Below are 24,749 nucleotides of genomic sequence, written 5' to 3'. Positions count from 1 at the left end.
CACACTTTGGGATTGTTGGAATATATACTACTGGATCCATTTTTAAAAAAGCAATGTAGACTAAAGCCGCTTCTGGGACCCCTCTGAGATTAGGGGCCCTGAAGCTTCACTAGTTTCATAGTAGCTCCACCCCCGAGGGTAGGCATGGTGCAAATGCATCACTGGAGCCAATCCAGCACTTCTGCTGATGTGTTTTTACTTTTCTGCTGCCTCATCCACTCTCTTCCTTCTGGTAATCAAAAGTGACCCACCTTGCCAAGAAGATAGCATAGGGGCTCTGTCCCACGCAGCAAGCTGCCTTTGCACTTTGGCAGGGCTAGTCCTGTTCACAGGCTACTTTAGAATCATCAAATTTTGGAGTTGGATGGTACCACAGCGATCATCTAGTGTAACCCTCTGCAATGCAGGAATTTTTGCCCAGCGTGGGACTCAAACCCACAACCCTGAGATTAAAAGTTTCCTGCTCTACCGACTAAGCTGTTTTAAGAGAAGGCGATGGGATGCCAATCTGGATGCTTGCTCTGTTACTCATCACCTACTTCTGAGGATAATATAAGAAGTTTAAAGAACTTTGTGCTTTTAAAGTACAGTGTTAAGCATATGTGAAAATTAAAAGAATGTTGCTTGAAATGTCTAGCTATCTCCACTGCCGTATGTTTTATTGGCTTGTTATTTGCTTACAAAATACATCTTCCAAAGCCATGGTTACTTCTCAAATTTTTATCCTCCTGCTCTCCCGCACCCTGACTATTTTAAAAAGTGTTGCTTTATCACATTTAAGCCAGATGGAGGCCTGATACTTAACTTTATTTTGGTTCATCACATCCAGACGTTGGGCTGGAATTTAAAGGTCCTCCCATAACCTTGCAATTCCCCCATATGGGGTGAGGTGGTGGTGGTGGAAGCAAGCATCACAAGTTACATGGCTGAAAATGATTTAACAAACAGGAGAATACTGGGAAAGAATCTGATCTAGTGTGAAATGTGAATTTCTGCAAGAATATAAAACTTACATAAGAGAAAGCTTGAGATAACAGTTATGAGTTACTTAAAATGTAATTGGCTGCACTATGTTCTGGGATTGCTTTTTCCGTGCAGAGAGTTTGACATTTGCATATCCATATGGCAAAAAAGTTATGTTCGGGGGAGAATAGCAACACCTGGGAAATGACTTAAGTGGTCGGAGTCATAAATTTATGGTACGTAAATACAGACCAAGAAGCACATAAATATAAGCTGTTGGTGGCTGATGAGATAAAATGGTATTATTTCTATGGTTTGAAAGTTCCCTGTTTTTCTCCCCGCCTTGCTCCCACAAAGCTGCTGTTATCAAGCTGGTGTTCTTACATACCGGAGCACCAAAGGCTATAAACAACAACTTTGATTTAAACACACCGAGCAAGGCAATGAGTGCCACCCATCACTTACGCCAACATGTTTTTATCAGCTTTCTGCCAACAATAATGGTTCATGCTTAGAATAGCCCACTGAAAACATATCCTCATCTCATGTCACCACCCTTTTCTTTCCTCCTTCCCTCCCCACACCAAGCTTTCCAAAGCTACTTCCTACGAAATGATATTAATCACTCTCCGCTCCATTGCAAGACACCAGCGATAACTTGATTAGCTTGGCTATTTGATGTGCAGAACTGGAAAGGAGCAAATAAATGAAGCATCAGCTCTCAGCATCTGTGCTCCCAGATAGGCCCGTGATTGGATTAATTGTCAAGGTGTATACCATTTCTCAACAACAATATTTGTCAAGGCAGTGGAAATTGTCTAATAGAATAATCGCCTTTACAAATAAAGTGTGGCACACTCTATATCAATTGTCATTCCTCTGCCATTGTGTGGCAGGAACACTGCAGTACAGTTCATACTGATAAGTGTTTTCTTACCTTTATTGTCTATCCCTTTCAGGGACCAACCCAGCTGAATCTAGACATGGAAGATGCATGCCCTAGCCTAGAGGACCTGAAGTCAGTGTCTTGAGCTGGAAGCTGAAGAAAGCAAAGAAGCCAGTCTAGTGTAGAGGTTAGAGTGTCAGCCTGGGAAACCAGGGTTCAAATCTCCACTGAGCCATGGACCTCACCACATTACTTTGGGGCAGTCATAGCATATCAGGCTTACCTAACTCACAAGGCTATTGTGAGGATAAAATGGTGTGAGGGAGAGCCATGTACATTACCTTGAGCTCTTAGGAGGAAAGGTGGAATATACAGGCAATGCATTAAAAAACGCTGCTACGTTTTCCAGGCAAAGTATGGCCCCATCTGCACTATTCATTTAAAGCAGCATCATACCATGGCTTCCCCCCACCCCCACCCAAGAATCCTGGGAAATGTAGTTTGTTAAGCCTTCTACGCCTACCACACGTCTTTTAATGTGGCTGCACAGAAAGTTAAGCTAGGTGGAGAATTGGGACTAAGGGGGAACAAGAAAAGAAGGGAATATAGCTATCGATGGTCAGCCCTGTCAAACAAATGTAAAAAAGACACAAAGCTGCCTCAAAGCTCCAGAAGACAGGATAATAAACAGAATAATAAACTTCAGTCCCCATGATTCTTTTTTGGGAAGCCATGGCTGATTAAAGTGATACAACAGTGCTTTAAATATACAGTGCAGTTGGAGTCAATCAAGAACAGTGTCAAGTTTAGCATCCCAGGGGTGGGTCACAATCCACCTGTATGCCCCACTTACCTGAGCTATAAAATATTCCAGCTTTTGTTTGTTTGTTTGTTTATGAAACAGTTGCAAGTTAATGATGTAGACCTTGCCCTGAGACTTGCAGTCTAAGATAAAGTAAATTTGCAATTGTCCCAGCTCCTATCCAGTCCTTGAAGACTGAGGCTTTTACCTGAGGGTAAAGAAGGAATCTCTATTGAGCTGGAAAAGAGATACAGGCTCCCTCAAAAGTAGCCAAACTCCACTAGCCAAACTGTTTCTCTCTAGCCCTCACCTAAGCAGATGTGTGATGTGTTCGGTAGCTAATAGCCACCAGTCATTAAAGGCCATTAAGTAAGTATATTTGGCTATAATTCAAAAACTTTAGGAGAAAGTCATTTTGTGTATCCAAATAGCACACTTAAAAAACAACAACTGATATAGTCTCAATATTCTATATGTGGTTCTACACTTCAGGATACAGTATGTTTTGTCTATTTCAGAGGTGAATTGGTTTGATTTTGTTGGAATTAGAAAGTATGATCATGGGGGGGGGGGTGCGTGAGTGTGTGCACATATATACATTGAAATCATGATTAGCATTTAGCGTTCACATTTTGCTCTTCTATAGCCATTAATAATTGAGGACTAATTCACTGAAAATGCAGAAATCTGATGAGGTTTGAACTATACAACTATTTCAGGAGGTAAGAAATGTGGATGGATTTATCATTTATTTAGATGATCATAAAGGCCTTTCAAAACCCATCACGAGGAAAATATCAAAGGGCTTTAGATCTGCATTCCTTCTGCATCGAGCAAGCAGCAGAACTGACCGGTACATTGAATGATATTTCCATAAACTAAAAAAGCCTCCATATAATTGTTCTAAAAGTTGTTCTTGGTTCTTCTCTCCATCTCCAAATATTATCAGGAATTAACTAGTGTAGAAATAAAGAAGCCGCTGCTAGTCTTATAAGGTGATTGAGGATATCGGCATGCTTTCCAAACAACAAAGAGAAATAATCTGTTGAAATCAATAAGGTTCATTGGCTTTCACGTGGGTTATTTGCTCTTTAAAGTGTCCTTTTAAGTAAACATTTCTTTCAAGTAGGTTATTGGTGGCTTAGCTTTGGCAGGAATATTTTGCTTATATTTTGTAAAAGCACATAGAAAGGGGGGGCACAAACAGTTTATTTTAAATGTTAGGTCACTAAAGAAACTCACACCATGAAGCCCTTGTTGTTTCATATGAGTTCTACATGTGTGTAAAATAGCCATGTGCATGAATAGTGTGCAGGATGTATCATGACCTGTATATGTTGATCACTTATGCATCACCATAAAAGGAAGAGAGAAAAACAGCTATAATACATACATACCGATACATACCGTACATACATACATACATCATTTTACTTGTATGTCATCTTCCCAGAGTTCCAAACATGCTCAAGGCAGCTTAACAACATGAAAAAAATTATATAACTGCAACGTAACAAAAGTACTCATAAAGAATAAACAAAACATCAAAAAGGGACACAGCCAAACTGAAACAATTTCCACATAATTCACGAGATACAAAAAACACACACACACACTCCCCACAACAAAACTCCCCAGACAACACCCCAGCCCAAGATTCTGTTCAGCAGCCTCAGCTTCTATAGCCAGAGTCGGTCAGGGCCCCGCCCTCCCAGGACAGGTGAAAAAGGCCTGCAAAGCAGGGAACAGGTCTTCCCAGGACTCTCCTTCTTATTAGATTTCTAGACATACCACCCATGTCCCAGTGGGGTGGGAGGAACATGCTGGCCAAGACAGATTGCCTCAGGTCACCTCCTTGGTGCACCATTGTCCATGCTTGCTAGGCAGGGCTTTTTTTCTAGAGAAAGGTAGTGGAACTTGCTGAGCACCCACCCAAAGTTTTTGAGCTTTTTTTAGGGGAGGCAGCCAAAGTTGTTTTTAGGGGAGCACCCACCTTCTCTTCTTCACCCCCACTGCCACGTTAGGTCTAACTTGGCTCTTGTTTGAAAACTATGTTTAAGGGTTTCACCCAGCCAAACTACAGGATGGAATGCGAAACTTGTGAAGTGATCATACGAAGAATGCCATGCAGTTTCTACCACCAAAGTACGCCCCCCCCCCAAAAAAATACCAGAATAAATTCCAAGCATTTTTAGGATAGAGTCTGTCCAAAGTAACTTGAACAAAAACAACTTATCCAGCCGGAGCTCACCACGAATGGCAATGGCACCCACCTGAGAGGTGTCAGAACTGGGTTCCTGTGAGTTTTGGCTGAAAAAAACAAAACCCTGAACTTATATGTTTGGATAAGGTCTTAGCATTGTGGCATGCTAACAACAGCTTACACAATCAATGTAAGAGAGCCAGTGTGGTGTAGTGGTTAAGAGTGATAGACCCGTAATATGGGAAACCAGGTTTGTGTCTCCGTTCCTCCACACGCAGCTGCTCGGTGACCTTGGGCTAGTCACACTTCTTTGAAGTCTCTCAGGCCTACTCACTTCACAGAGTGTTTGTTGTGGGGGAGGAAGGGAAAGGAGAATGTTAGCCGCTTTGAGACTCCTTCGGGTGGTGATAAAGCGGGATATCAAATCCAAACTCATCATCATGTGCCTGTTATTATTCAGCACCATCCATCCAGCGATTGCACTTCTGATTTTTACTTTGTATTTCAAAGCACACACCAATGTATTAATTTTAATGATTTACATACTGCTTAATATCTCAGTTTGTAAGGGGAGTCCAACAGCGATGCAAATATGATACAGCATAAAGCCAATTAGCCATAAAATTGAGGGGAGGGGCGTTATGAAATTAAAAAAAAAAAAACACAATTCATCAAGTGCTGCCAGAAATTGAACAGAGAAGGGAGCTGCCTGATCTCAGATGGGAGGAAGCCCCACAGAATTGTGAAAGCAATACTTAACACATGACAAATGTTAGCAGTACTCTAACCAGTGGCATAGCGTGGGGGGTGCAGGGGGGCGGCCACACCGGGCGCAACATCTGGGGGTTAGGGGGCGCAAATGCACGGGTTAGGGGGTGCAAATTACTTGCCTTGCCCCGGGTGCTGACAACCCACGCTACACCACTGACTCTAACCTAGAGGTTACCAGAACATAGATGACAAAGGTTAGGCTATCCTAACTTGAGGAGAAGCTGTTTGAATTCAAAGAATTATTCTAATAGAGGACCTTAATGGGATGGGCTCTCTGGATATGGACAGAACTCAAAGGAAAGAAGATACATGTCAAGGGAAACATTTTTTTACATTAGGGGAAAACAGTGATTTAATTGACATATAGAGATTAAAACACCCACTAGAAAGACAATTTAGTTTCTTCTCAGAACCAAATCAAAGTGCAGGACAGATTGATTATATCTGGATTTCCAGTGATTTAACGCCAAGGGTAATAAAATCAGAAATTCTTCCAAGAACTCTCTCGGATCATAATACAATAACCCGGGAGTTGAAAGGAAAAGAAGAAACCTCATTTAGGTGGAGAATGAATGAGGGACTGTTGGATGATCAAAAAATAACGGGGAAAGCTTAAAAAATCCTAATAGAGTATTTTGAATTGAATTTAAACAAAGGAATTGACCTAAATGTGATATGGGATGCATGTAAAGCGATAATAAGAGGCTTCTTAATTCAGCAAAACTCAATTCAAAAAAGAACAAGAGAGAGAGAAAAGGAAGAGATAATGAAACAAATAATTGAAACTGAAAATAAATTGATTTTTAAAAATCCAGCTAATAACCAAGTGAAACAAAATATAAAAATTCTACACCCTCAGTTTTTGATATTAATAAATCAAGAGATTGAGTGGAAAATTAAATTATTGAATTGAAGAAGCTTTGAGTTTTGCAAATAAGCCAGGCAAATTGTTAGCCTGGCAGTTAAAAAAGAGACAAAAACAGAATACAATTACTAAACTCACAGTTGAAGGGAAAACAATAGACAATCTGGGAGAGATAAGGAAGAATTTCCAAAAGTTTTATAATAAATTATATAAAAAGGAAAAAGAGGATAAGATAAATATAGAAGAATTTCTGGAAAAGAATAGACTGCAGAAAATTTCCACAGAGAAAAAGAACCAGCTAAATTCCCTTATAACGACTGATGAAGTACAATCAGCGATTAAACAAGCAGAATTACAAGGGCCCCAGGACCGGATGGATTGACAGCAAAATTTTGCAATAAGTTTATAGACCAACTAGCATGCTATGTTATGAATAGTATCTTGATGGGTAAGAAGCTCCCAGAGACATGGAAAGAGGCCTATATTATGTTAATCCCTAAGCAAGACACAGACTTAATGCAGGTCAAAAACTATAGGCCAATTTCACTTCTGAACAATGATTATAAACTATTTGCTAATATTTTAGTGAATAGACTGAAAGAAGTATTGAGAGAGGTGATAGGAAAGGACCAAACTGGATTCTTACCTGGGAGACAAATGAAAGACAATGTCAGGAACATAATTGATATAATTGAATATTTGGATTCTAGGAAAGACAAACATGCAGCTTTGATGTTTATAGTTACCGAGAATGCATTTGATAATGTGTCTTGGTATTTGATGGGGGGGATATAATTTATGGATATGGGTCCAATGTTTCTTAATGGGTATTCAAGCTATATATTCTGAACAAAATGCAAGACTATTAGTCAATAATACTTTGACTGAAAAGATTGAGATAACGAAAGAAACTAGACAGGAGTGCCTGCTGTCACCACTAGACAGGAGTGCCTGCTTTCACCACCACTAGAGGGACCTATTGAGGGACCTATATAAACCCATGTATGTGTCCCAGAGCTTCCTCTTTTGGCCCGCCCACCTCTCTCTAATTTTAGGGCATTTTGCAATTGACCTTGCTATGCTGCCGTGTGTTGTCTGTCATTGGGACAGGGGCACGGCGGGAATTTTCCCCACTTGGCTGATTGACTGTGGCCATTTGGGTTTCGCCTGCCGCATAGCAATTTGTCACAACTTGTAAGGTTGCGGATAGCCACTGGTTCATGTGATAGGGATGGGAGAATGGTCTCGCCATCCCTATGTGAAGAGTATTCCGTTAAAGGAATCCAGGGACTTAACTTGGTTTGGTCAACCCCCGAAAGGGGGTTGTTCCTGTGCCTGAGTCCAGGGGAGCTTCTCCAGAGTGAACAGAGTCTGTTCCCAGGCTTTTTACCTGCCTCAGGTATTCACCCTTCACTGACCTATGATAGAACTCTGGGTCAGCGCTACCTGCAAGGGTGTAGGGAGCTAGTTGAACCAGAGCCTATGAAACCACTCACTTTTCTGTAATCAATAAAGTTGTGGCCTAAATTCTGCCAAAAACCAAAACTAAAATTTGAGTCAAATGTGTCTTTATTTAAGGGGGAGGTCTCTGGGTTTGAACACAGAAATGCAAGGAGAAGGAAGGGAATTTCTTTCATATGTGGTGGATTTGTACCAAGACCAAAGCCTACTGGGATATGATAGATAATGAATTGAAAAAGGTTTTTAAAAATACATTTAGGCAAAAAAGAGGGTTTTTTATTGGTTATTGTCAGGGAACTGACATCGGAGCCGAGTGGAGAGGTAAGGCTCCCTAATGATGCCGGAGAGGGAACCAGCAAGGAGAGCGAGTGAGCTTCTGCTGGGGAAGGAAACCAAGGTGACACCAGGAAGAAAGGAGAAGCTGAGAGAGGAGGGGAGGCTCCGAGACTCTTCCAGTGAGGTCAGTGAGGAAAGTGCAGGACCACCGCTTGGCACGCCCACTCTGCGCAGAAGGCTTCCGCGCAGAGAAGCGAGGAGGAGATTGGCTGTCAAGGAATTCTTATGTTGGGAGAAGTTTAGGAAACGCCCACTGACGGATTCTGCCAGTGACTGAGACAGTCGCGCTGTTAGGGCTGTCAAACCGGGGAAAGGTCCAGCTATACAACCAGCTCAGAGCAGTTTGGAATTTACGCACAAGCAACCCCAATTCCCATTACAGTTATAATAGGAGAAGAAATTCCCAAAAAAAGAAATAAACATATTTATGTATGCTACCACAGTGGCGAGGACACTTTTAGCCCAGAAATGGAAGCAGCAGGAACTTCCAACATTGGAAGAATGGCAGACTAAGATGATTGAATATGCAGAACTGGCGAAGCTGGCAGGGAAAATCCGAAACCAGTGTGATGAACTGTTTGAAAAGGACTGGAGTAAATTTTTACAATATATGAAGGAACACTGTAAATATTTGAAAATGTTTGCAGGACTGACTTAAAATATTTTGTAAGGTTAAGACTTTACAAATATCAGAGTTACTGTTTTTTTAAGTGCGGAAAGGAGGTAATTAGGGGGATATAGAAATACTAAGATGAATGTGAATATCTATAGAAGCCAGGGAGTGGGAAGGGAGGAAGTCGATGCTCAGTTTGAGCAAAGATATATGTGATGACATGATTTTATTTGATGGTGGCAAAGGGAAAAAAGGAAAACTTAATAAAATATTATTTGAAAAAGTTAGGCTATCCTTGTCCAGATAGAGGCACAGCTGGGCTACCAGCCACTATCTGAGCCTTAAGCAAAGGAACCAGAAATACCCACAAGCTATGTACCTTCAGAGGGAGTGTAAACCCATCGAGAGCAGGCAACCTCCCATGTATTAGGTCTAGGGAACAGCCTCAGTCCTATCTGGATTGAGCTTCAGTTTCTTGGCTCTCATCCAGTCCGTTGCCAAGGCAAGACACACCCACTCCATCACATCCACTGCCACACCTGAAGAGGTAAAGGAGAAGCATAGTTGTGTGTTTTTTCCTAAATTAAAAATCTTGCAACATTTTTTCGTAGGGGAGTTGTTCCAGCCCTGTGATCATTTTCACTGCCCCTTTTTTGAACCTTTTCCAGGTGCATTTTGAGGTGAAGCAATTGGCATTCACCCCCTTTCACAGCTGTGTAAATGTGTTTCTCCTTTGAAGTCAAATGTGACTGTGTTGGACTTCTCTTGGCAATTATCCACTTAACTAGACGCTGAGCCTCATCACAGTATGCCCACTGTTCCCTATCAGTTCAACATTTCTTTCATCTGGCACTAGTTCCTGGGCACCACTTAAGATTAAATTCAGGGTCACCTCCCTGCTCTGGCCAGTTTAATGACCATCTGTTCTAGGTCACAGTCATTTATGCTATCTAGAAATCTTTATTGAAATGGCCTCTTCCGATTTGATTTTGGGAGAAAATCTGCCATTAAAACATAGTATGAAGATAAAAATACTGGTCTACAATGCGGAGTAAAGGAGTTTGCTATCAGTCTTGAGACAGTTGGAACTTATTATTACTATCACACAAGACCGCTTAAATTCCTCTATCTGTGGGTATATTCATGTTAGCAGCTTGAAATACAGCAAAGTCATTTCCTCCCACTGTGCTTCAAGCCACATTTGCATGATGCTGTTCACATCAGAGGGTGGGTGGGGGTGTCTTCACCTGACTTGCATGGCCTTTTCAGTTTCCCTGTCCCTGCAACCCCCTGGAACTCCCTGGAGCTGTTGTCTGTGCATGCATTGTTCATCTGGATATGCACAATGGCTGTCAAATGATCACCATGAAGTGTGGCTTAGGTTTCCTAGTTGGGTTGAGGTTGGTTTGAGAAGAAAAAAAATGCATCAAACAGCACTATTTGTCAAGAACCCACAGCGTCGATATGGACTGTAGCCAATGTTGTGTGAATGCGGCTTCAAAAACTGGGGTGCACTGGATGGAAAGTAAGCAGCAATGTAAGCATTGCTATCCTCTCTTTCTCTGTTGTGCTGAGACACTTCCTGCTTGTTGTTCCCTCACTCTGTGCTGTCCCTTGGGTCGCTGATTTATTCCTTCTGCTGACATTCCTAACTATCTTGCTGATGGAGCAAACCTAAGACCCAGCTGGGAGCTGCAGGGCTGAATGGAGCAGTGAAACTGCCACTGGCCAGGACAGAAAAGAAGATGATATCTTCCTTGATTATTGCTGTACCAGCTCCAGGCTGGCACAGAATAGAGTCATTGCTCGGTGGCCAGGCTGTTTCCAGTAACTGGACCAGCTTAGGATTTCCCTCCATTTGAGGACGGTTACATCACTGCAAATGGTAGCCTGTAAACAGTGGCGTAGCGTGGGGGGTGCAGGGGGGGCCAGCCGCACCGGGCACAAGATCTGGGGGTTAGGGTTAGGGGGCGCAAATCCACAGGTTAGGGGGTGCAAATTACTTGCCTTGCCCCGGGTGCTGACAACCCACGCTACGCCACTGCCTGTAAATCCCTGCACAACTGGCCGATGCAATAGGACCATCCATGGTGGAGGAACACTCCCAACCACAGCAGAGCTCAGTGGGGCTCAGTTGTGCCACCTCCATCTCAGACTATGTCATGAACCCCATAGAAACCCCATGGAGGGGATGGGCAGAACCCAAATAGGTAGGTGAAGAGATAGGGAGCTGTTATGTAGTGTAGTTTCACCCTGGGCCAACAGGGGGATACTGTATATAGTTTTCACTCAGGTCTGTAGATAGTTTTCACTCAGGTCCGCAGCAGTTATTTTAGGCGGGAACTCTGGGCTGTGGTTGTTACAATGTTGACAGCCGGCTGCCTATAAAAGCAGGCCGGCTGAGCTGTTTGCAGTCAGTTCTATTCCAGCTACAAAATAAAGAGCTACTTGAAGAAATCGCTGTGCCTGCTGCTATGTCAACCCACAACTTAACACTGGCGACGAGGATGGGATGGATGGACATCAGAGCACAGCCAGATGCGGCCAGCCTCTGAACTGAGCTGAATCACAGAGCGAAATCACTGAGCGAAATCACTGGGCAGAACCAATTCAGAGCTGACTGTTCTGGCTAGAGCACTGTCTTCCATCCATCGCCCTTCACGCCGGCATCGGAATCATGGCTTCACTTGTGCCTCTACTGCCGTTTGCGCCAGCCTCTGAATCATGGGACTCCTACCTCGCTCGGTTCGACTGCTACCTCCAAGCCAACGAGCTGACAGCAGTATCAAAGGATCGGAAGCGGGGCCTATTCCTCAGCCTCTGTGGGCCTGAGGTGTTTGAGACGGCCCGAGCATTGGTTGCGCCTGAAGCAGTCCAGGCAACACCATGGGACACGATCCAAGAGAAGCTCTGCAACCACTATGCACCAAAGCCGTCCAAGATTGCTGCCCGCCATGCGTTCTACCACCGGAACCAGGCAGAGGGGGAGTCAATCAACAACTACACCACCGCCCTGCGACAGGCTGCAATGCACTGTGAGTTCCGAGACTTAGACGATGCCCTGATGGATCGAATCGTCTGCGGGGTCCGGGACATCCATCTGCAACGGCGTCTCCTAGCCAAGCCAGACCTCACGCTACAGAAAGCCATTGAGGAGGCTGTGGCCTCAGAAGCTGCTGAACGCTCCGCCCAGGAGATCCGCAAGTCCAGCAGCCCGCGTCTTGCTAGGGAGCCAGTTCCGGTGCATCATGAAGAGGCCAGCAGTGATGAGGCATCCTCCAGTGAAGACGATGACGTGCACCAGACAAAGCGGGAGCGCAGGAAGTTCCAACAGAAGTCCAAGGGCCAACCGGAATGTGCCGGCTGCGGAGGCAACCATTCCCGTGCCAAGTGTCGATTCAGAGACGCCATCTGTAGGAAGTGTTCCAGAAGGGGCCACATCGCTAAGGTCTGCCGATCGGCTCCGTCTGACACCCCCCCTTCATCGACTCGCAAGTCCAAGTCTTCACTCCAGTCTGCCAAGGAAAGTTGTTTCGCTCTCACCAACTGCCACTGCCCGTCTGGAACCACGATTGGCCAAACCGACTCGCCTACGCGACGCAAGCTGAACGTCACGGTGCTCATTGAAGGAGCTCCATGTGACATGGAGATCGACACCGGGTCTGCCCTGTCCATCGTGTCATGGAGCACCATCAAAAGACTGGTACCCAGAGTGTCCAAGAGGCAACTCAACTCCCACCGCGTACACCTGAGAGACTACCAGGGAAACGACATTCCCGTGGTAGGCGTTGGCCGGTTCCGGATCGCCTTCAAGGATTTTTCGGGCCTGCTCCGGTTGGTGGTGGTCGAAGGTCAGCGGCCAAGCCTCCTAGGGCTAGACTGGTTTGATGCCCTCGGCCTGGAAGTCACCGGCATCAACTGCATCTCTAACGCAGAGACTGAGGGTCTGGTCAAAGACTTTGCCGAGGTTTTTGACGGCACCTTGGGGCAATATACAGGTACGCCCATCTCCTTTAGCCTTGATCCACAAGTCGCCCCCATCAAGCTAAAGCCACGCCGGGTTCCCTTTGCTCTCAAGGCTAAGGTGGACGAACAACTGGACAAACTGATTGCCCAAGGAGTTTTGGAGCCGGTTGACCACGCCAAGTGGGAAACCCCCATCGTCACGCCTGTCAAGCCAGATGGGTCGGTGAGAATCTGCGCTGACTACAAGTGCACGATCAACAAGGCACTTCAGCAGCACGCTTATCCGGTTCCTGTTGTCCAACACCTGCTGCATTCCCTGGGTGAGGGTAAGGTCTTCGCTAAGCTGGACCTTGCCCAAGCATATCAACAACTGCCAGTTGATGATGCCACTGCTGAAGCCCAGACGATCGTCACCCACCGGGGGGCATTCCGTTGCCGCCGGTTGCAGTTCGGGGTGAGTGTGGCTCCTGGAATCTTCCAAAGCCTTATGGAGCGTCTCCTGCAAGGGCTTCCGGGCGTGGTACCATATTTTGATGACGTCTTGGTGTCTGCAGACTCACACCAGCAGCTGTTCGAGCGCCTCCGTGCCGTGCTGACCAGGTTCCAAGAGGCCGGACTCAAGGTAAAGAGGGAGAAGTGCCAGATCGCCGTTCCACAGGTAGAGTTCCTGGGCTATCTTATCGATGCCTCCGGCCTTCACCCAACCACATCCAAGATCCGCGCTATCCAGCAGGCCCCCACCCCAAAGAACAAAACGGAGTTGCAGGCATTCCTGGGGCTGCTGAACTTTTATAACATGTTCCTGCCCCACAAAGCCACAGTGGCTGAGCCTCTTCACCGACTCCTTAGCACTAAGTCACCTTGGGCCTGGGGTCATCGGGAGACAGCGGCCTTCAACGCGGTCAAGGCTCTCCTTTCTTCAGACAGTGTGCTGGTACAGTACAGTGAATCCAGGCCGCTGGTCCTTGCCTGCGACGCCTCACCTTTTGGCATCGGTGCTGTCCTTAGTCACCGTTTTCCAGATGGAAGAGAAGCACCGCTCGCCTACTTTTCCAGGACACTATCTCCGACGGAACGGAATTACAGCCAGCTCGACAAGGAGGCATTGGCACTTGTGGCTGGAGTGAAGAGGTTCCATGAATACCTCTATGGCAGGACTTTTGACCTCATCACTGACCACAAGCCACTCCTGGGCCTCCTCGCCGGTGATCGTCCAACTCCACCGGTCCTCTCGCCACGCATGCTGCGATGGACTGTTTTCCTGGCTGCCTACCACTACCGGCTCATCCATCGCCCGGGGAAATCGATGGGCCATGCCGACGCCCTCAGCCGTTGCCCTCTTCCAGCATTTGTGGAAGACCCGGCTCCAGCTTCATCGCTCCTTCTGATTGAGGATCTTCCGGCAGCGCCTGTATCAGCTACCACTGTGGCCTCCGCGTCTGCCCAGGATCGCACCATCAGCCGGGTGCTCAACTGGGTGTGGAGGGGGTGGCCACAAGGGCCTTTTGCATCGGAGTTCCAGCCCTTCGCAACCAGACAACATGAACTCTCAGCTCATCGCGGCTGTCTGCTGTGGGGAGACCGCGTCGTGATTCCCCAGGGACTCCGTCAGCGCGTCCTGGAGGCTCTGCACGTTGGCCACCCGGGAATTGTCAAAATGAAGGCATTGGCTCGGTGTTACGTCTGGTGGCCTAATATGGACGATGCCATCACTGCCTGGGTGTCCGCCTGTCAAGCGTGCCAAGAGTCGAGGCCTGCACCACCGGCAGCTAAGGGACACACCTGGGAGACGCCAAAGACACCCTGGTCGAGGGTGCACATCGATCTGGCTGGCCCCTTTCACGGCCGGACCTTTATGGTAGTGGTGGACGCCTATTCCAAATGGCTGGAGGTCGCCCTGATGCCCTCCACCACTACCGAAGCTGTCATCCGGGTGCTGCGAGGCCTGTTTGCAACGCATGGGTGTCCTGATGTCCTTGTCTCTGACAACGGACCGCAGTTCACGTCAGGCACCTTTGAGCGGTATCTTTTGGGACTGGGCATCCGCCATGCCCTAACGGCACCCTTTCATCCATCCAGCAACGGGCAAGCGGAAAGAATGGTGCGCTCGGCAAAAGAGGCACTGGCGCGCCTGGACCGGGGAGACTGGCATGAGCGGGTCGCCGAATACTTGTTCGTGCAACACATCACCCCTCATGCGGCCACAGGGAGGAGTCCTGCTGAACTGCTTATGGGCCGCCGCCTCAGGTCACCGCTCGACCGGCTACACCCGGACTTTGCCGTGGCTGAACCCCCAGGCTGTGCCAACGCGCCACGGTCATTTGTCCCAGGAAACCAGGTCTTTGCCCGGAACTATGTGGGGGACATTCCTTGGGTGCCAGCCACAGTAGTGGGAGTCACTGGACCTCGCTCGTACCAGGTGGCACTCGAAGATGGACGCTTGTGGCGACGGCACATAGACCAGCTTAGGCGCAGGGTTGGAAACTTGGACACTACCGAGGTGCCCCCAACTGCGCTTGCAGCTCCAGAAGAGACACGTACAGATGGCGAGGCCCCACCTACACCTCCCTCGCAAACTGCCAGCGTGGAGCCGAACCAAGCCGCTTCAGAACAGACTCAGACCACTCCACTTGCGGAGGCTCCACCCACAGCAGCGGATCCAGGGGAGTTGGTTCCAACGCCACCTAGGGTCGCACCACAGCCTCAGCAAGAACTGTGTGGCCCTCCGGACTTGGCTACCAGTCCCCGGCGGTCTGGCAGAGTTTCCAAGCGCCCAACTTATTTAAAGGACTATGTTGTTGGACATGTATCACTGTTGGTCTAAGTATGGGAAATGTAACCGATATGCTTTTGTGCCTAATTGAACCATTACGCGTAGTGCTGTATATAAGGAAACCATTACGATTGTAACTAACACCTTATCTCGGTGGGGAGGGGTGTTATGTAGTGTAGTTTCACCCTGGGCCAACAGGGGGATACTGTATATAGTTTTCACTCAGGTCTGTAGATAGTTTTCACTCAGGTCCGCAGCAGTTATTTTAGGCGGGAACTCTGGGCTGTGGTTGTTACAATGTTGACAGCCGGCTGCCTATAAAAGCAGGCCGGCTGAGCTGTTTGCAGTCAGTTCTATTCCAGCTACAAAATAAAGAGCTACTTGAAGAAATCGCTGTGCCTGCTGCTATGTCAACCCACAACTTAACAGGAGCTGGAGCTATATGACCCATGGGGAGCGCCTAAGCTCCAGCAATACCTGAGCTGGAGGAGGGAGCAGTGATCAAGAGAGTCAGGAGCTGAATTCTGGTGAAGGTTCAAGCAGGTTGTCAGATAAGTGCCCCATCCCTGTGATATTGTACACCTCCAGTCAGGCACTTCCCCAAAAGCCACCTGGCTCCCCATGCCAGTATGGAGCCTCCTCTGCAGGAGGCAGCTGGCAGTAAGTCAGATGGTGAGTCACTATCTCCATTGCTAAGGACACAGAGAGACCGGTACCAACATGAACAAACCTCACAAGCCCAGCCCTCTCACAGAAGTGCCCATTTGGTTGCAGAGCAGAAGCTCCTCTCATTTTTCTTATGCCAGCCTTGCTCTTCAAAAGGGTATGCTAACTTGTTGCATCAACCTCTCAGCTCATGCTTAAGCCATGCAATTTACCTGCTGTGCCTTTAACCCTTACTTTGCCCATGTATCACAGAAGTATGCATTAAATAATTTTGCAGAAACAGAAACCTGAGTTCAAGTTTTTCATCCAGCAGTGAGAGCTAAGACAGGCTTAGCACCCCTTCCCCAACCTCCAGTGTTGTGGATCAGGAGTTAGGATGGCTCTGTGAGTTCCACCAACACATTTCAGGACTTATGCAAGCTCTAGTGTGGCAATCAATGTACGTGCTCTGAGGATATGTCCTCAATTTATTATCATCATCCCACAAATGGTTTTCTAATTCATAGTGTCCTCTTCCTCCCTGAAGGTATTCCCCAGTGTTGCTTTTCTCAGCAATTATCTTAAGCTAGATGTCTCTTGGATGTTATAAAATGCTCAATGGCTAATAAAAAAAAATAAAAAAGTTGTTTCCAGATTGTTGCTGCTCATAACACTTGCATTAAAATGTTTACTCATCAACATTTTATTTTATTTTATTTCATTGCTGCTACATCAACAGATTTTTTTTATTAAAAAATAAAGCTTAATTCTGAAAGTGCTGTGACTGGGAAGCTGACAGTGTAGCTTGGTTCTCTTCCCGAAATGTCAATGAGAATCAGCTAGGCCTACTACAACTACTACTACTACTACTATTTTTTTAGATTCTTAATTTAATTATTGGAAACAGCTGTACGTACACAGTTTGCCTAATGTGTTTGCGCAAATGGTAAAGCTGTTTGGACTCTAAAATTTAAACTAATCCACATGCAGCTGAATAAACAGGAATACCCCTCCACTCCTACATACCACAAACAAGTTTAATTTCATTGGGAACAGGGATGCTTTGCCAGCTGTTTCACAGTACTGTTAAACTGTATATATAGCCCGACCTTTGTGTGGAGGGGTGTTGTTAGAGTGTGAACTAAGGCCCAGGGGTGCCAACTTGAATAAAATATTGGGGGAACCCAGGTAGCACCCTGCACCATATACAGTAATCAATCACAAGACACAGCACACAAACCCCATCTGAATGGCAAAGCCCATCAAGCTTAGGGGCTGGTTGGTCCGGTCCCTCAAATATTTTATTGGGGGGCTGCAAGGAACTTGGCCCCTAGGAGTTCGCTCCTATGCTAAGGACCCTTCTGCAGCATAAATTTAAAGTACTATCATGCCACTTTAATGCTATTTTGGAATGGGTTGTTGTCATTAAAACAGGAAAACAGCAGGGGGAAAAAGAGTAAAAGCTCCAGCACTATGACCATGATCCAAATCTCCCCACATTCTAGATACTGTTGTTGTTTTTTAAGTGGCAATCCTATTCACAGATTTCTTGTATAACTTCTAGTTTACCCCTTATATCCTTTGGAATTAAGCAAAGAAGTCAATCCATTTAAAAGAAAGAAAGCCCAACCCAATCCAGTTCCCAAAATCCTCCCTTTACCCATGGAAAACTTGGTAAAATGGCTTTGTTAACAGAAGCAGTACCACTTTGTCATTGCCCTTCTAATTTATCACCCTATCTTTTTAGACTGCCAAAACAGCTGCAATGAGAAGGAACTTGAAAATCTAAAGGGTTTTGAAATGCATCCGTGAATTCCACAGAGTATTCCATATTACGTTGGGGAGCTTCAGAATAGAATTGTATTCTCTCAACTAAAAAGGCAACAAATGTATAGAAGTGAAGAGATATTGCTCTAACCCCGCATTTTCAGCAAGTCCCAGTGATGGCTTTGTCTCTTTCAAACCTCTGCTGTCTGGCTTTCATTGCAGAACCTCTCCAGAACAGGCTGTTAACTTCAATTTGCGCCTTTTTATTATTTGGTTCTTTTTGTCAAGTTTCACCTGAAGTGGCTGCACTGTTGTTAATAGATACCCAGGTGAAAAACAGCTTTGCACCATCTCAGCGAAAGGTCTTTAAAAGGCAAGGTTAAGTAAGCCATCAACTATTTCCCCCCTCTCTAAATTTAATAGCCCAGTTACTATTAAGTACATCAATGGAGAATGTGAACTCTTCAGTACAAGAGGTGCAGTGTATCTTTGTCCCTAGAAAGCAGTTAGCCTTACAGAACAAATTATATTTTTATAAAAAGAAAGAAAGAAAGAAAGAAAGAAATGCAGCTTATAAAAGAGAATGCTACATACAATTTTAATTAATCTGCTGGTGACTTTATAGACAGTAATTGCGGCTGTTAGTCTACAATTTGCATTAGTATTAAATTCTGCATGCAGTCAATTTTCCCCATGATTGAAGCTTTATTTAGGCAAATTGCAGCTCCAGCAACTGTTGACTGAGAAGTAAGGAACATCTTTGGCAAAACCTTCTAACAACTCAAGTTGAAGCAGTTGCTTTTAATTATCAGCTAGTATGGATTTTAATGTTTCATATTCCAAGCTGTTTCATCCTGGAGGTCCTCACTAAGCTCACACTTAGTTGTAAAATACAACAACACTTTATTAGTCACGATTCACCTACATTTTAGGAAATGCAGAATTATATCCTCATGCACTCATGTTTGGAATGTACATAGAAAGCTGGCTTGTATCAGACCCGTTTGCCCTCCTTCTAGCCTCAAGACTCTGGAGAACCACGTCCATACAGAGTGGATAATATTGGGTTAGAATACTGGGATGGGGAATTTCATCTGATTATACTCTTAACCATAATCAGGGCCGGCTCATAAATGAAGCGGGGTGCGGCAGCATCCACAGGAAATACCTGGGAAGAGGCGGCACACCTGCCCTCTTCTATCTTACACAGAAGGGTCACCATAGCCCTGTATAAACTGGCAGCAACAGCAGGGCAGTGACTTCTCTTCCTCCTTCTCCAGGTGGCACCTCTATCTGGGTGGCTGCAGCCAATATTTATGCTGCTCTCATAGTTTATATATGAGAGCAGCAAGCCTATTTGTTGAAGTCACCTAACGTGCTTTAATCCTAACCTGCTTGCTCTTTTTCTCTGGGTCAGGCAATGGTGAGAATGCAGATGACTGGTAAATAATTGGCATCACTGAACTGCTCAGTTGCCATAACAAGCCCAATAATATGGAAACTCCTTTAGTAACATCTGTGGAGTGGGGTAATTAATATTCATGGGCAGATAAGGATTTTATTTATAAATAATGATTTTACAATGCAGTTTATTTCTCAACTGCTGCTATAAAATGGAAATTGCCTTCACAGCTGCTACAGAGTACAAACATTAATAACCACACATCTATCTAGTTCCAAACTCCCTGTTATTGGCTAAATTCACTTCGGTTATGCATGACCCACTGCTGCATATGGATATTAATTTCATGAGCAGTTTAAGAACTTCAGCACTAATCAAGCATAATAGTTTTGATTTTACTTTGTATCTTGTTACACTGTAAAGAGTTTACGCTCCCCCCCCCCAAAAAATATATGCTAGTTTTGAAATAGATCTCAAAAGTGCATTCTAATCCACCCCCTTAGAAAAGACTAAAATGTTTGGATTCAACTAAGTTCTACTTAGAGTAGACCCACTGAAATTGATGGATCTAAGTTAGTCATGTCTCTTAACTTCAGGGCTCTGAATAGAATTGACATCATATGAAACCCTGGATTTATTAGGGCATAAACACTGGTTTTGTTCCCAGAAATAATTCTGCACCAAGTCACCAAAGTTCCCATTGGTTAAACAAGCTGAGTCCCAGGCCAGCCAAGATGACTCATAAGCAGCTTGGTTAGCTCTATTTAGCAATGGAAAAGCCTGCTGTTGATTAGCTCAGCTTCAACAATAACCTATCTCTGTTGCTATGCAAAATGACATGGCAAGATTACTTACCTAGAAAGATCAGATTTGAGGGAATAACTCTTGCCATTTAAGATTGCCAAATTACGCTTAGTTTCCTGGTTCGCTCTCCAATTCACCAGAAATAAGGGTGCTTACCACCTTTTTTAAAACAAACCTTGATATAAACAACCTTTTTTATAAACAAACCTTGATATAAACAACCTTTTTTATAAACAAACCTTGATATTTGTTGGCTGGGTGACAACATCCACTTTATACAATCTAATCTCTCTGCTGCAAATAAAAATCTGCCATAAGGAGCAGAGATAGCTGTCTTTCTTAACCTTGGGCCCTCAGGTGTTGTTGGCCTACAACTTGCATCATTCCTGACCACTGTAGGCCTGCTAACTAGGAAAGGAGTACAACACCATCTGGGGACCCAAAGTTGAGAAAGACAGCTTCAGAGAATTCCTTCTCAAACTGGGTCACTACATGGTGACTATGTTCCACCAGTGGTGGCTGTTGCTCATTGGGATTGGTAGGGCAGAAGGCAGGAAGACCAGTAGTAGGAGAGAGCCAATGGCAGGCAGAGCAGGACCCAGAGTCGTTGGAAGAAAGAAGGTAGCCAGCTGGGGGCTGACTTCAGAGCAGAATGAGTTTGGTGGGGCAGTGCTTCATTATCCCCAATGGATCAGCCCCGTTGTTTTCTACCTCCACTGTCAAAGGCAGCATACTTCTGTATACCAGTTGCTAGCAATAACAGGAGGAGAGAGTGCTGCTGCAGGTCCTGGTTGACCAAAATGGATTAAATGGGCCTTTAGCTTGTCCAAATAGGGCTCTTCTTGTGTTCTTATAGGGCATTAATTTCTCCCAAATTAGCTATTTAATTATCTTAAGAACAAAACATTCTAACGATGAGGCTATCAACAAACTCACATAACTGGCTTTACTTGCCTTTCCTTTTTTCATTTCTGAATGGGGCTAGAGAGTTCTAACCACCCTGGGGGAAAACCTTGACCATACCTCCTTATCACAATGACTTTGCCTGGCTGATCCTCATACGGGGGATCAGGAACAAGTCACAGACTATAGATCTCAATGACAAACAGCCACTCCTCCCTCATGAACATTCATGCACTGATTCCCCCCTTTCATTTCTGGGCTGCTATAATTACAGTTTGCTGTGATCTCCATATTAGGCAAATAATGTTTAGAGCACAGTTTGTAATTATTGTGTAGAAATTAGGACTACGCACAGTTGTTTGATTTGGACACTATGGCAAAGTATAGTTAGAGCAACATGGAAATTGATGTTTTTGTTATATGGGGCGGCATACAAATGTCCAATGATATAAATTTTATTATTATTTTCACTTAATATTATAAAATTTAGTGCCAAATTGGAATTCTAAGCTATTTACAAGTGCAAAAAAGCAATTCCACCACAAACATTAAAATATCCATAATCAAAATACACAATAAATGTGTCCCATCAGAACAACACAGCAAGGAGCCTCATGTTGAGAGGTCAAGGGGATGCCTGTGGAAACAGGTGCTTTTTCCAAAGTTAATGGAATACCAGCACAGATTGGGGGTTGTCTAATTTTTCAGCAGGAAGTGCATTTCATAACACTAGTGCCCCGTGTTAAAAAAAAATCCCTCTCTACGTTCCCACAGGTCAATAATAATTAGGTAGTAGAAAGGCTAACTGAATTTCATTTGTTGATCTTAAAACCATTATTAAGCAAAGGAGAGGAAGTAAATTTTCCAGGTTGCTCATTCCAAATAAATAATTATTGGTGCCTGAGAAGAAGGCAGAGTAGGAGTAAGCCTACAAGCCTACAACACATTCTTAGATCACCAAATCATGGTGGATCCTCTGCAGTTTGGAGGATCACTTAATCTGAGTCCACAGGGGTACAAGCGTTCAGTGGCGTAGCGTGGGGGGTGCAGGGGGGGCCGGCCGCACCGGGCGCAACATCTGGGGGTTAGGGAAATCCACAGGTTAGGGGGGCGCAAATCCATGGATTAGGGGGCGCAAATTACTTGCCTTGCCCCGGGTGCTGATAACCCACGCTACGCCACTGCAAGCGTTATGGCTGTGTATAAAGAAAGAAGCAGCACTCAGTACATGCTTCTCTGTTATTACTATATATATTATTCAGGATGGAGTCCTGAGATTTAAAGTTGATTCCACAGTAAGGTCTGGGGCTCAGGTGACTCTTCCCAGTTTATATCATGTTTTTAAATTTAATTGACTTTTATGCTGCTTTTCAGGATAACTTATCATCTCAGTTAATAAATCATCAACAAGGGGTGGTAGCCAACTGAGGTTTGTTCAGAGTAAACCCATTGAAATTAATGTACCTAATGTAGCTGTGCTCATTCATTTCAATGGGTGTATTCTGAACAAAACAAAGTTGACTATCACACAAGGACAATAAAACAACATTATTTACTCCACACTTAAAATCAATGCAGCAGTTAATTAAAAAAAGCAAACCATGCAAAAACCCATCCCAAACAAAACTATTGCAATATTCAAGTTAACAGCTGGCCCATCTTGCTTTAGTGTATCTTCAGTAGCGAGCATCTAGAAGCACTGGGTGATCCGTATTAGGTTTAGCCCCATGTCAGCTCTAGGGCAGAGGGTTTTCCACTGGAACTGGTTGTGCTGCTTTGAACAATAGGAAGAGACAAGACAGAATCGTCTGCCAAGTTCAGAGGCAAGGTGAGCCTTAAATACCTGCCCTGCTCTTACCCTCCTGAGCAGGCAGCATGCCAGCACTGCTGTTGCTGAACTGGCTTAACTCGCAGGCACAAAGTCACTTCATGGTCTTGACTTGCTTGCGGCAATGCTGTTTTTATTTCACTCTTCCATAGGATGAACAGGGCTGCTCATCCCTATGATGAGACAGGATTAATAAATTACCTTTTAAGAATGAATGCAGTGAATCAAACCTGTGCATATATGCAATAATAATAGCAGAGAGCCTCTGAACAAATACTATTTCCCCTCGCCTATGCGAAGAGAAATGTTGTGGGCGGAGGGAGATTCTGGAGCCAAACAACAGGGTGGGGCTGGAAAACCTTTATTCATCAGGAGATACTATGAGAGTAAATAAGCGAGAAACAATTCAGGTTTAGCCAGAGGGAACGAGATGAGCAGGTGTTCCGTAGACAGTCTAGAAAGCATCACGTGTAAATTTGCTTCTGCACCTATATAGGACCTAAAAAAAACTTCTGTGCATACAGATTATCCCAATTTGTTTCTGTCTTCAGTTTGAACTGATTTTGCATATGTGACATGGGCACAGCCAGGATTTATTGGGGAGCAGGCATTATGTAGGGAGGGGGGGCAGAATTGATTTACCCTTGACATAATTGGTCAGTTAATTAAGTATTTTTATTTGTTTACTTGGTTAAGGGCAGCTGCCCCCCTCCCGCCCCCCCTGGCTACACACACGGTATGTCCTGCAGTTGTTTAAACTGTCTTCATATTTACAAATATACAGTGTTTATAAGTGCAATTGCTTTAACTTTTTATATAGACTCTCTCTCTCTATCTCTCTCTCTCTAATGTTATTGTAAATTGCTTTAGGATGACTCATGAGAAGCAATTCATAAAGTAAATAAGAATTAATGTATATAAAAATAGTATGCTGCAATCTTGGGTATCTTCTGCACCAAGGAAGATGCATGACTGTCCCAAACGTCTAACACGAATGAAGGAAAAATTCAGTTAATGCAATCAAACACTGGTGAGGGCTCATCATTGTGACAGTGAAGGCAGGAAGGAAGGCATGCTTTGCTACCTCCATTGTACCCTCATTGTACCCTCATCCAGCAGAGCTTTTCTGGGTAGTGCAGGACCTGTTACAGTCCAATCTGAAGGAAGTGGCAGAACCGATGGCAGCTTGCTGTGACAGGTTTGCAAAGCATTTTGAGGATGAAATTGCTTGCATCCATTGAGATCTTGACTTTGCTATTACATAAAGGTAAAGGTACCCCTGACCATTAGGTCCAGTCGCGGATGACTCTGGGGTTGCAGCACTCATCTCGCTCTATAGGCCGAGGGAGCCAGCGTTTGTCCACAGACAGCTGCTGAGTCATGTGGCCAGCATGACTAAGCCACTTCTGGCGAATCAGAGCAGCGCACGGAAATGCTGTTTACCTTCCCGCCGGAGCGGTACCTATTTATCTACTTGCACTTTGACGTGCTTTCGAACTGCTAGGTGGGCAGGAGCTGGGACCAAACAATGGGAGCTCACCCCATCGCAGGGATTCGAACCACCAACCTTCCGATCAGCAAGCCCTAGGCTCTGTGGTTTAGACCACAGCGCCACCTGCATCCCTCGCTATTACATAGGGTTGCCATATTTCAAAAAGTAAAAACCAGGTGTTATGTACTGAGTTGAATAGGATCCAAAATGCAGCTGTCTGATTGGTCCTAGAACAATAGGATTCATAATGCAGCAGTCTGATTGGTCCA

General features: G+C 45.0%; 1 protein-coding gene and 1 long non-coding RNA gene across 4 annotated transcripts in view; one reads left to right on the top strand and one right to left on the bottom strand.

The window, feature by feature from the left end:
• Window positions 1-24,749, bottom strand: part of LOC309362174 — a 52,393-nt gene that overhangs the window by 13,200 nt on the left and 14,444 nt on the right. Inside the window, exons 2-3 of one of the 3 annotated variants that reach the window (XR_014164830.1) lie at window positions 9,280-9,439; window positions 4,206-4,548 (exon numbers count right to left, since the gene is read on the bottom strand). This is a non-coding gene — a long non-coding RNA (uncharacterized lncRNA). Of the gene's footprint in view, window positions 1-4,205; window positions 4,549-7,136; window positions 7,197-9,279; window positions 9,440-24,749 lie in introns of those variants that run through there. The other 2 variants (XR_014164831.1, XR_014164829.1) reach the window with 2 other exon arrangements.
• LOC309362359 (uncharacterized protein) lies at window positions 11,339-18,073 on the top strand (the record flags this gene model as incomplete). Its single annotated transcript, XM_081898003.1, has 3 exons — window positions 11,339-13,112; window positions 15,078-15,342; window positions 18,032-18,073. Exons 1-3 carry the CDS (start codon window positions 11,578-11,580, stop codon window positions 18,071-18,073), a joined length of 1,842 nt encoding a protein of 613 aa, XP_081754129.1. The 5' UTR covers window positions 11,339-11,577.

This window comes from Podarcis melisellensis (genome assembly GCF_964234715.1).
Source record: "Podarcis melisellensis genome assembly, chromosome: Z".
NCBI classification, from domain to species: domain Eukaryota; kingdom Metazoa; phylum Chordata; class Lepidosauria; order Squamata; family Lacertidae; genus Podarcis; species Podarcis melisellensis.
Note: the sequence above shows the minus strand (reverse complement) of the source record. Positions and strands in the feature narration are given on the sequence as shown.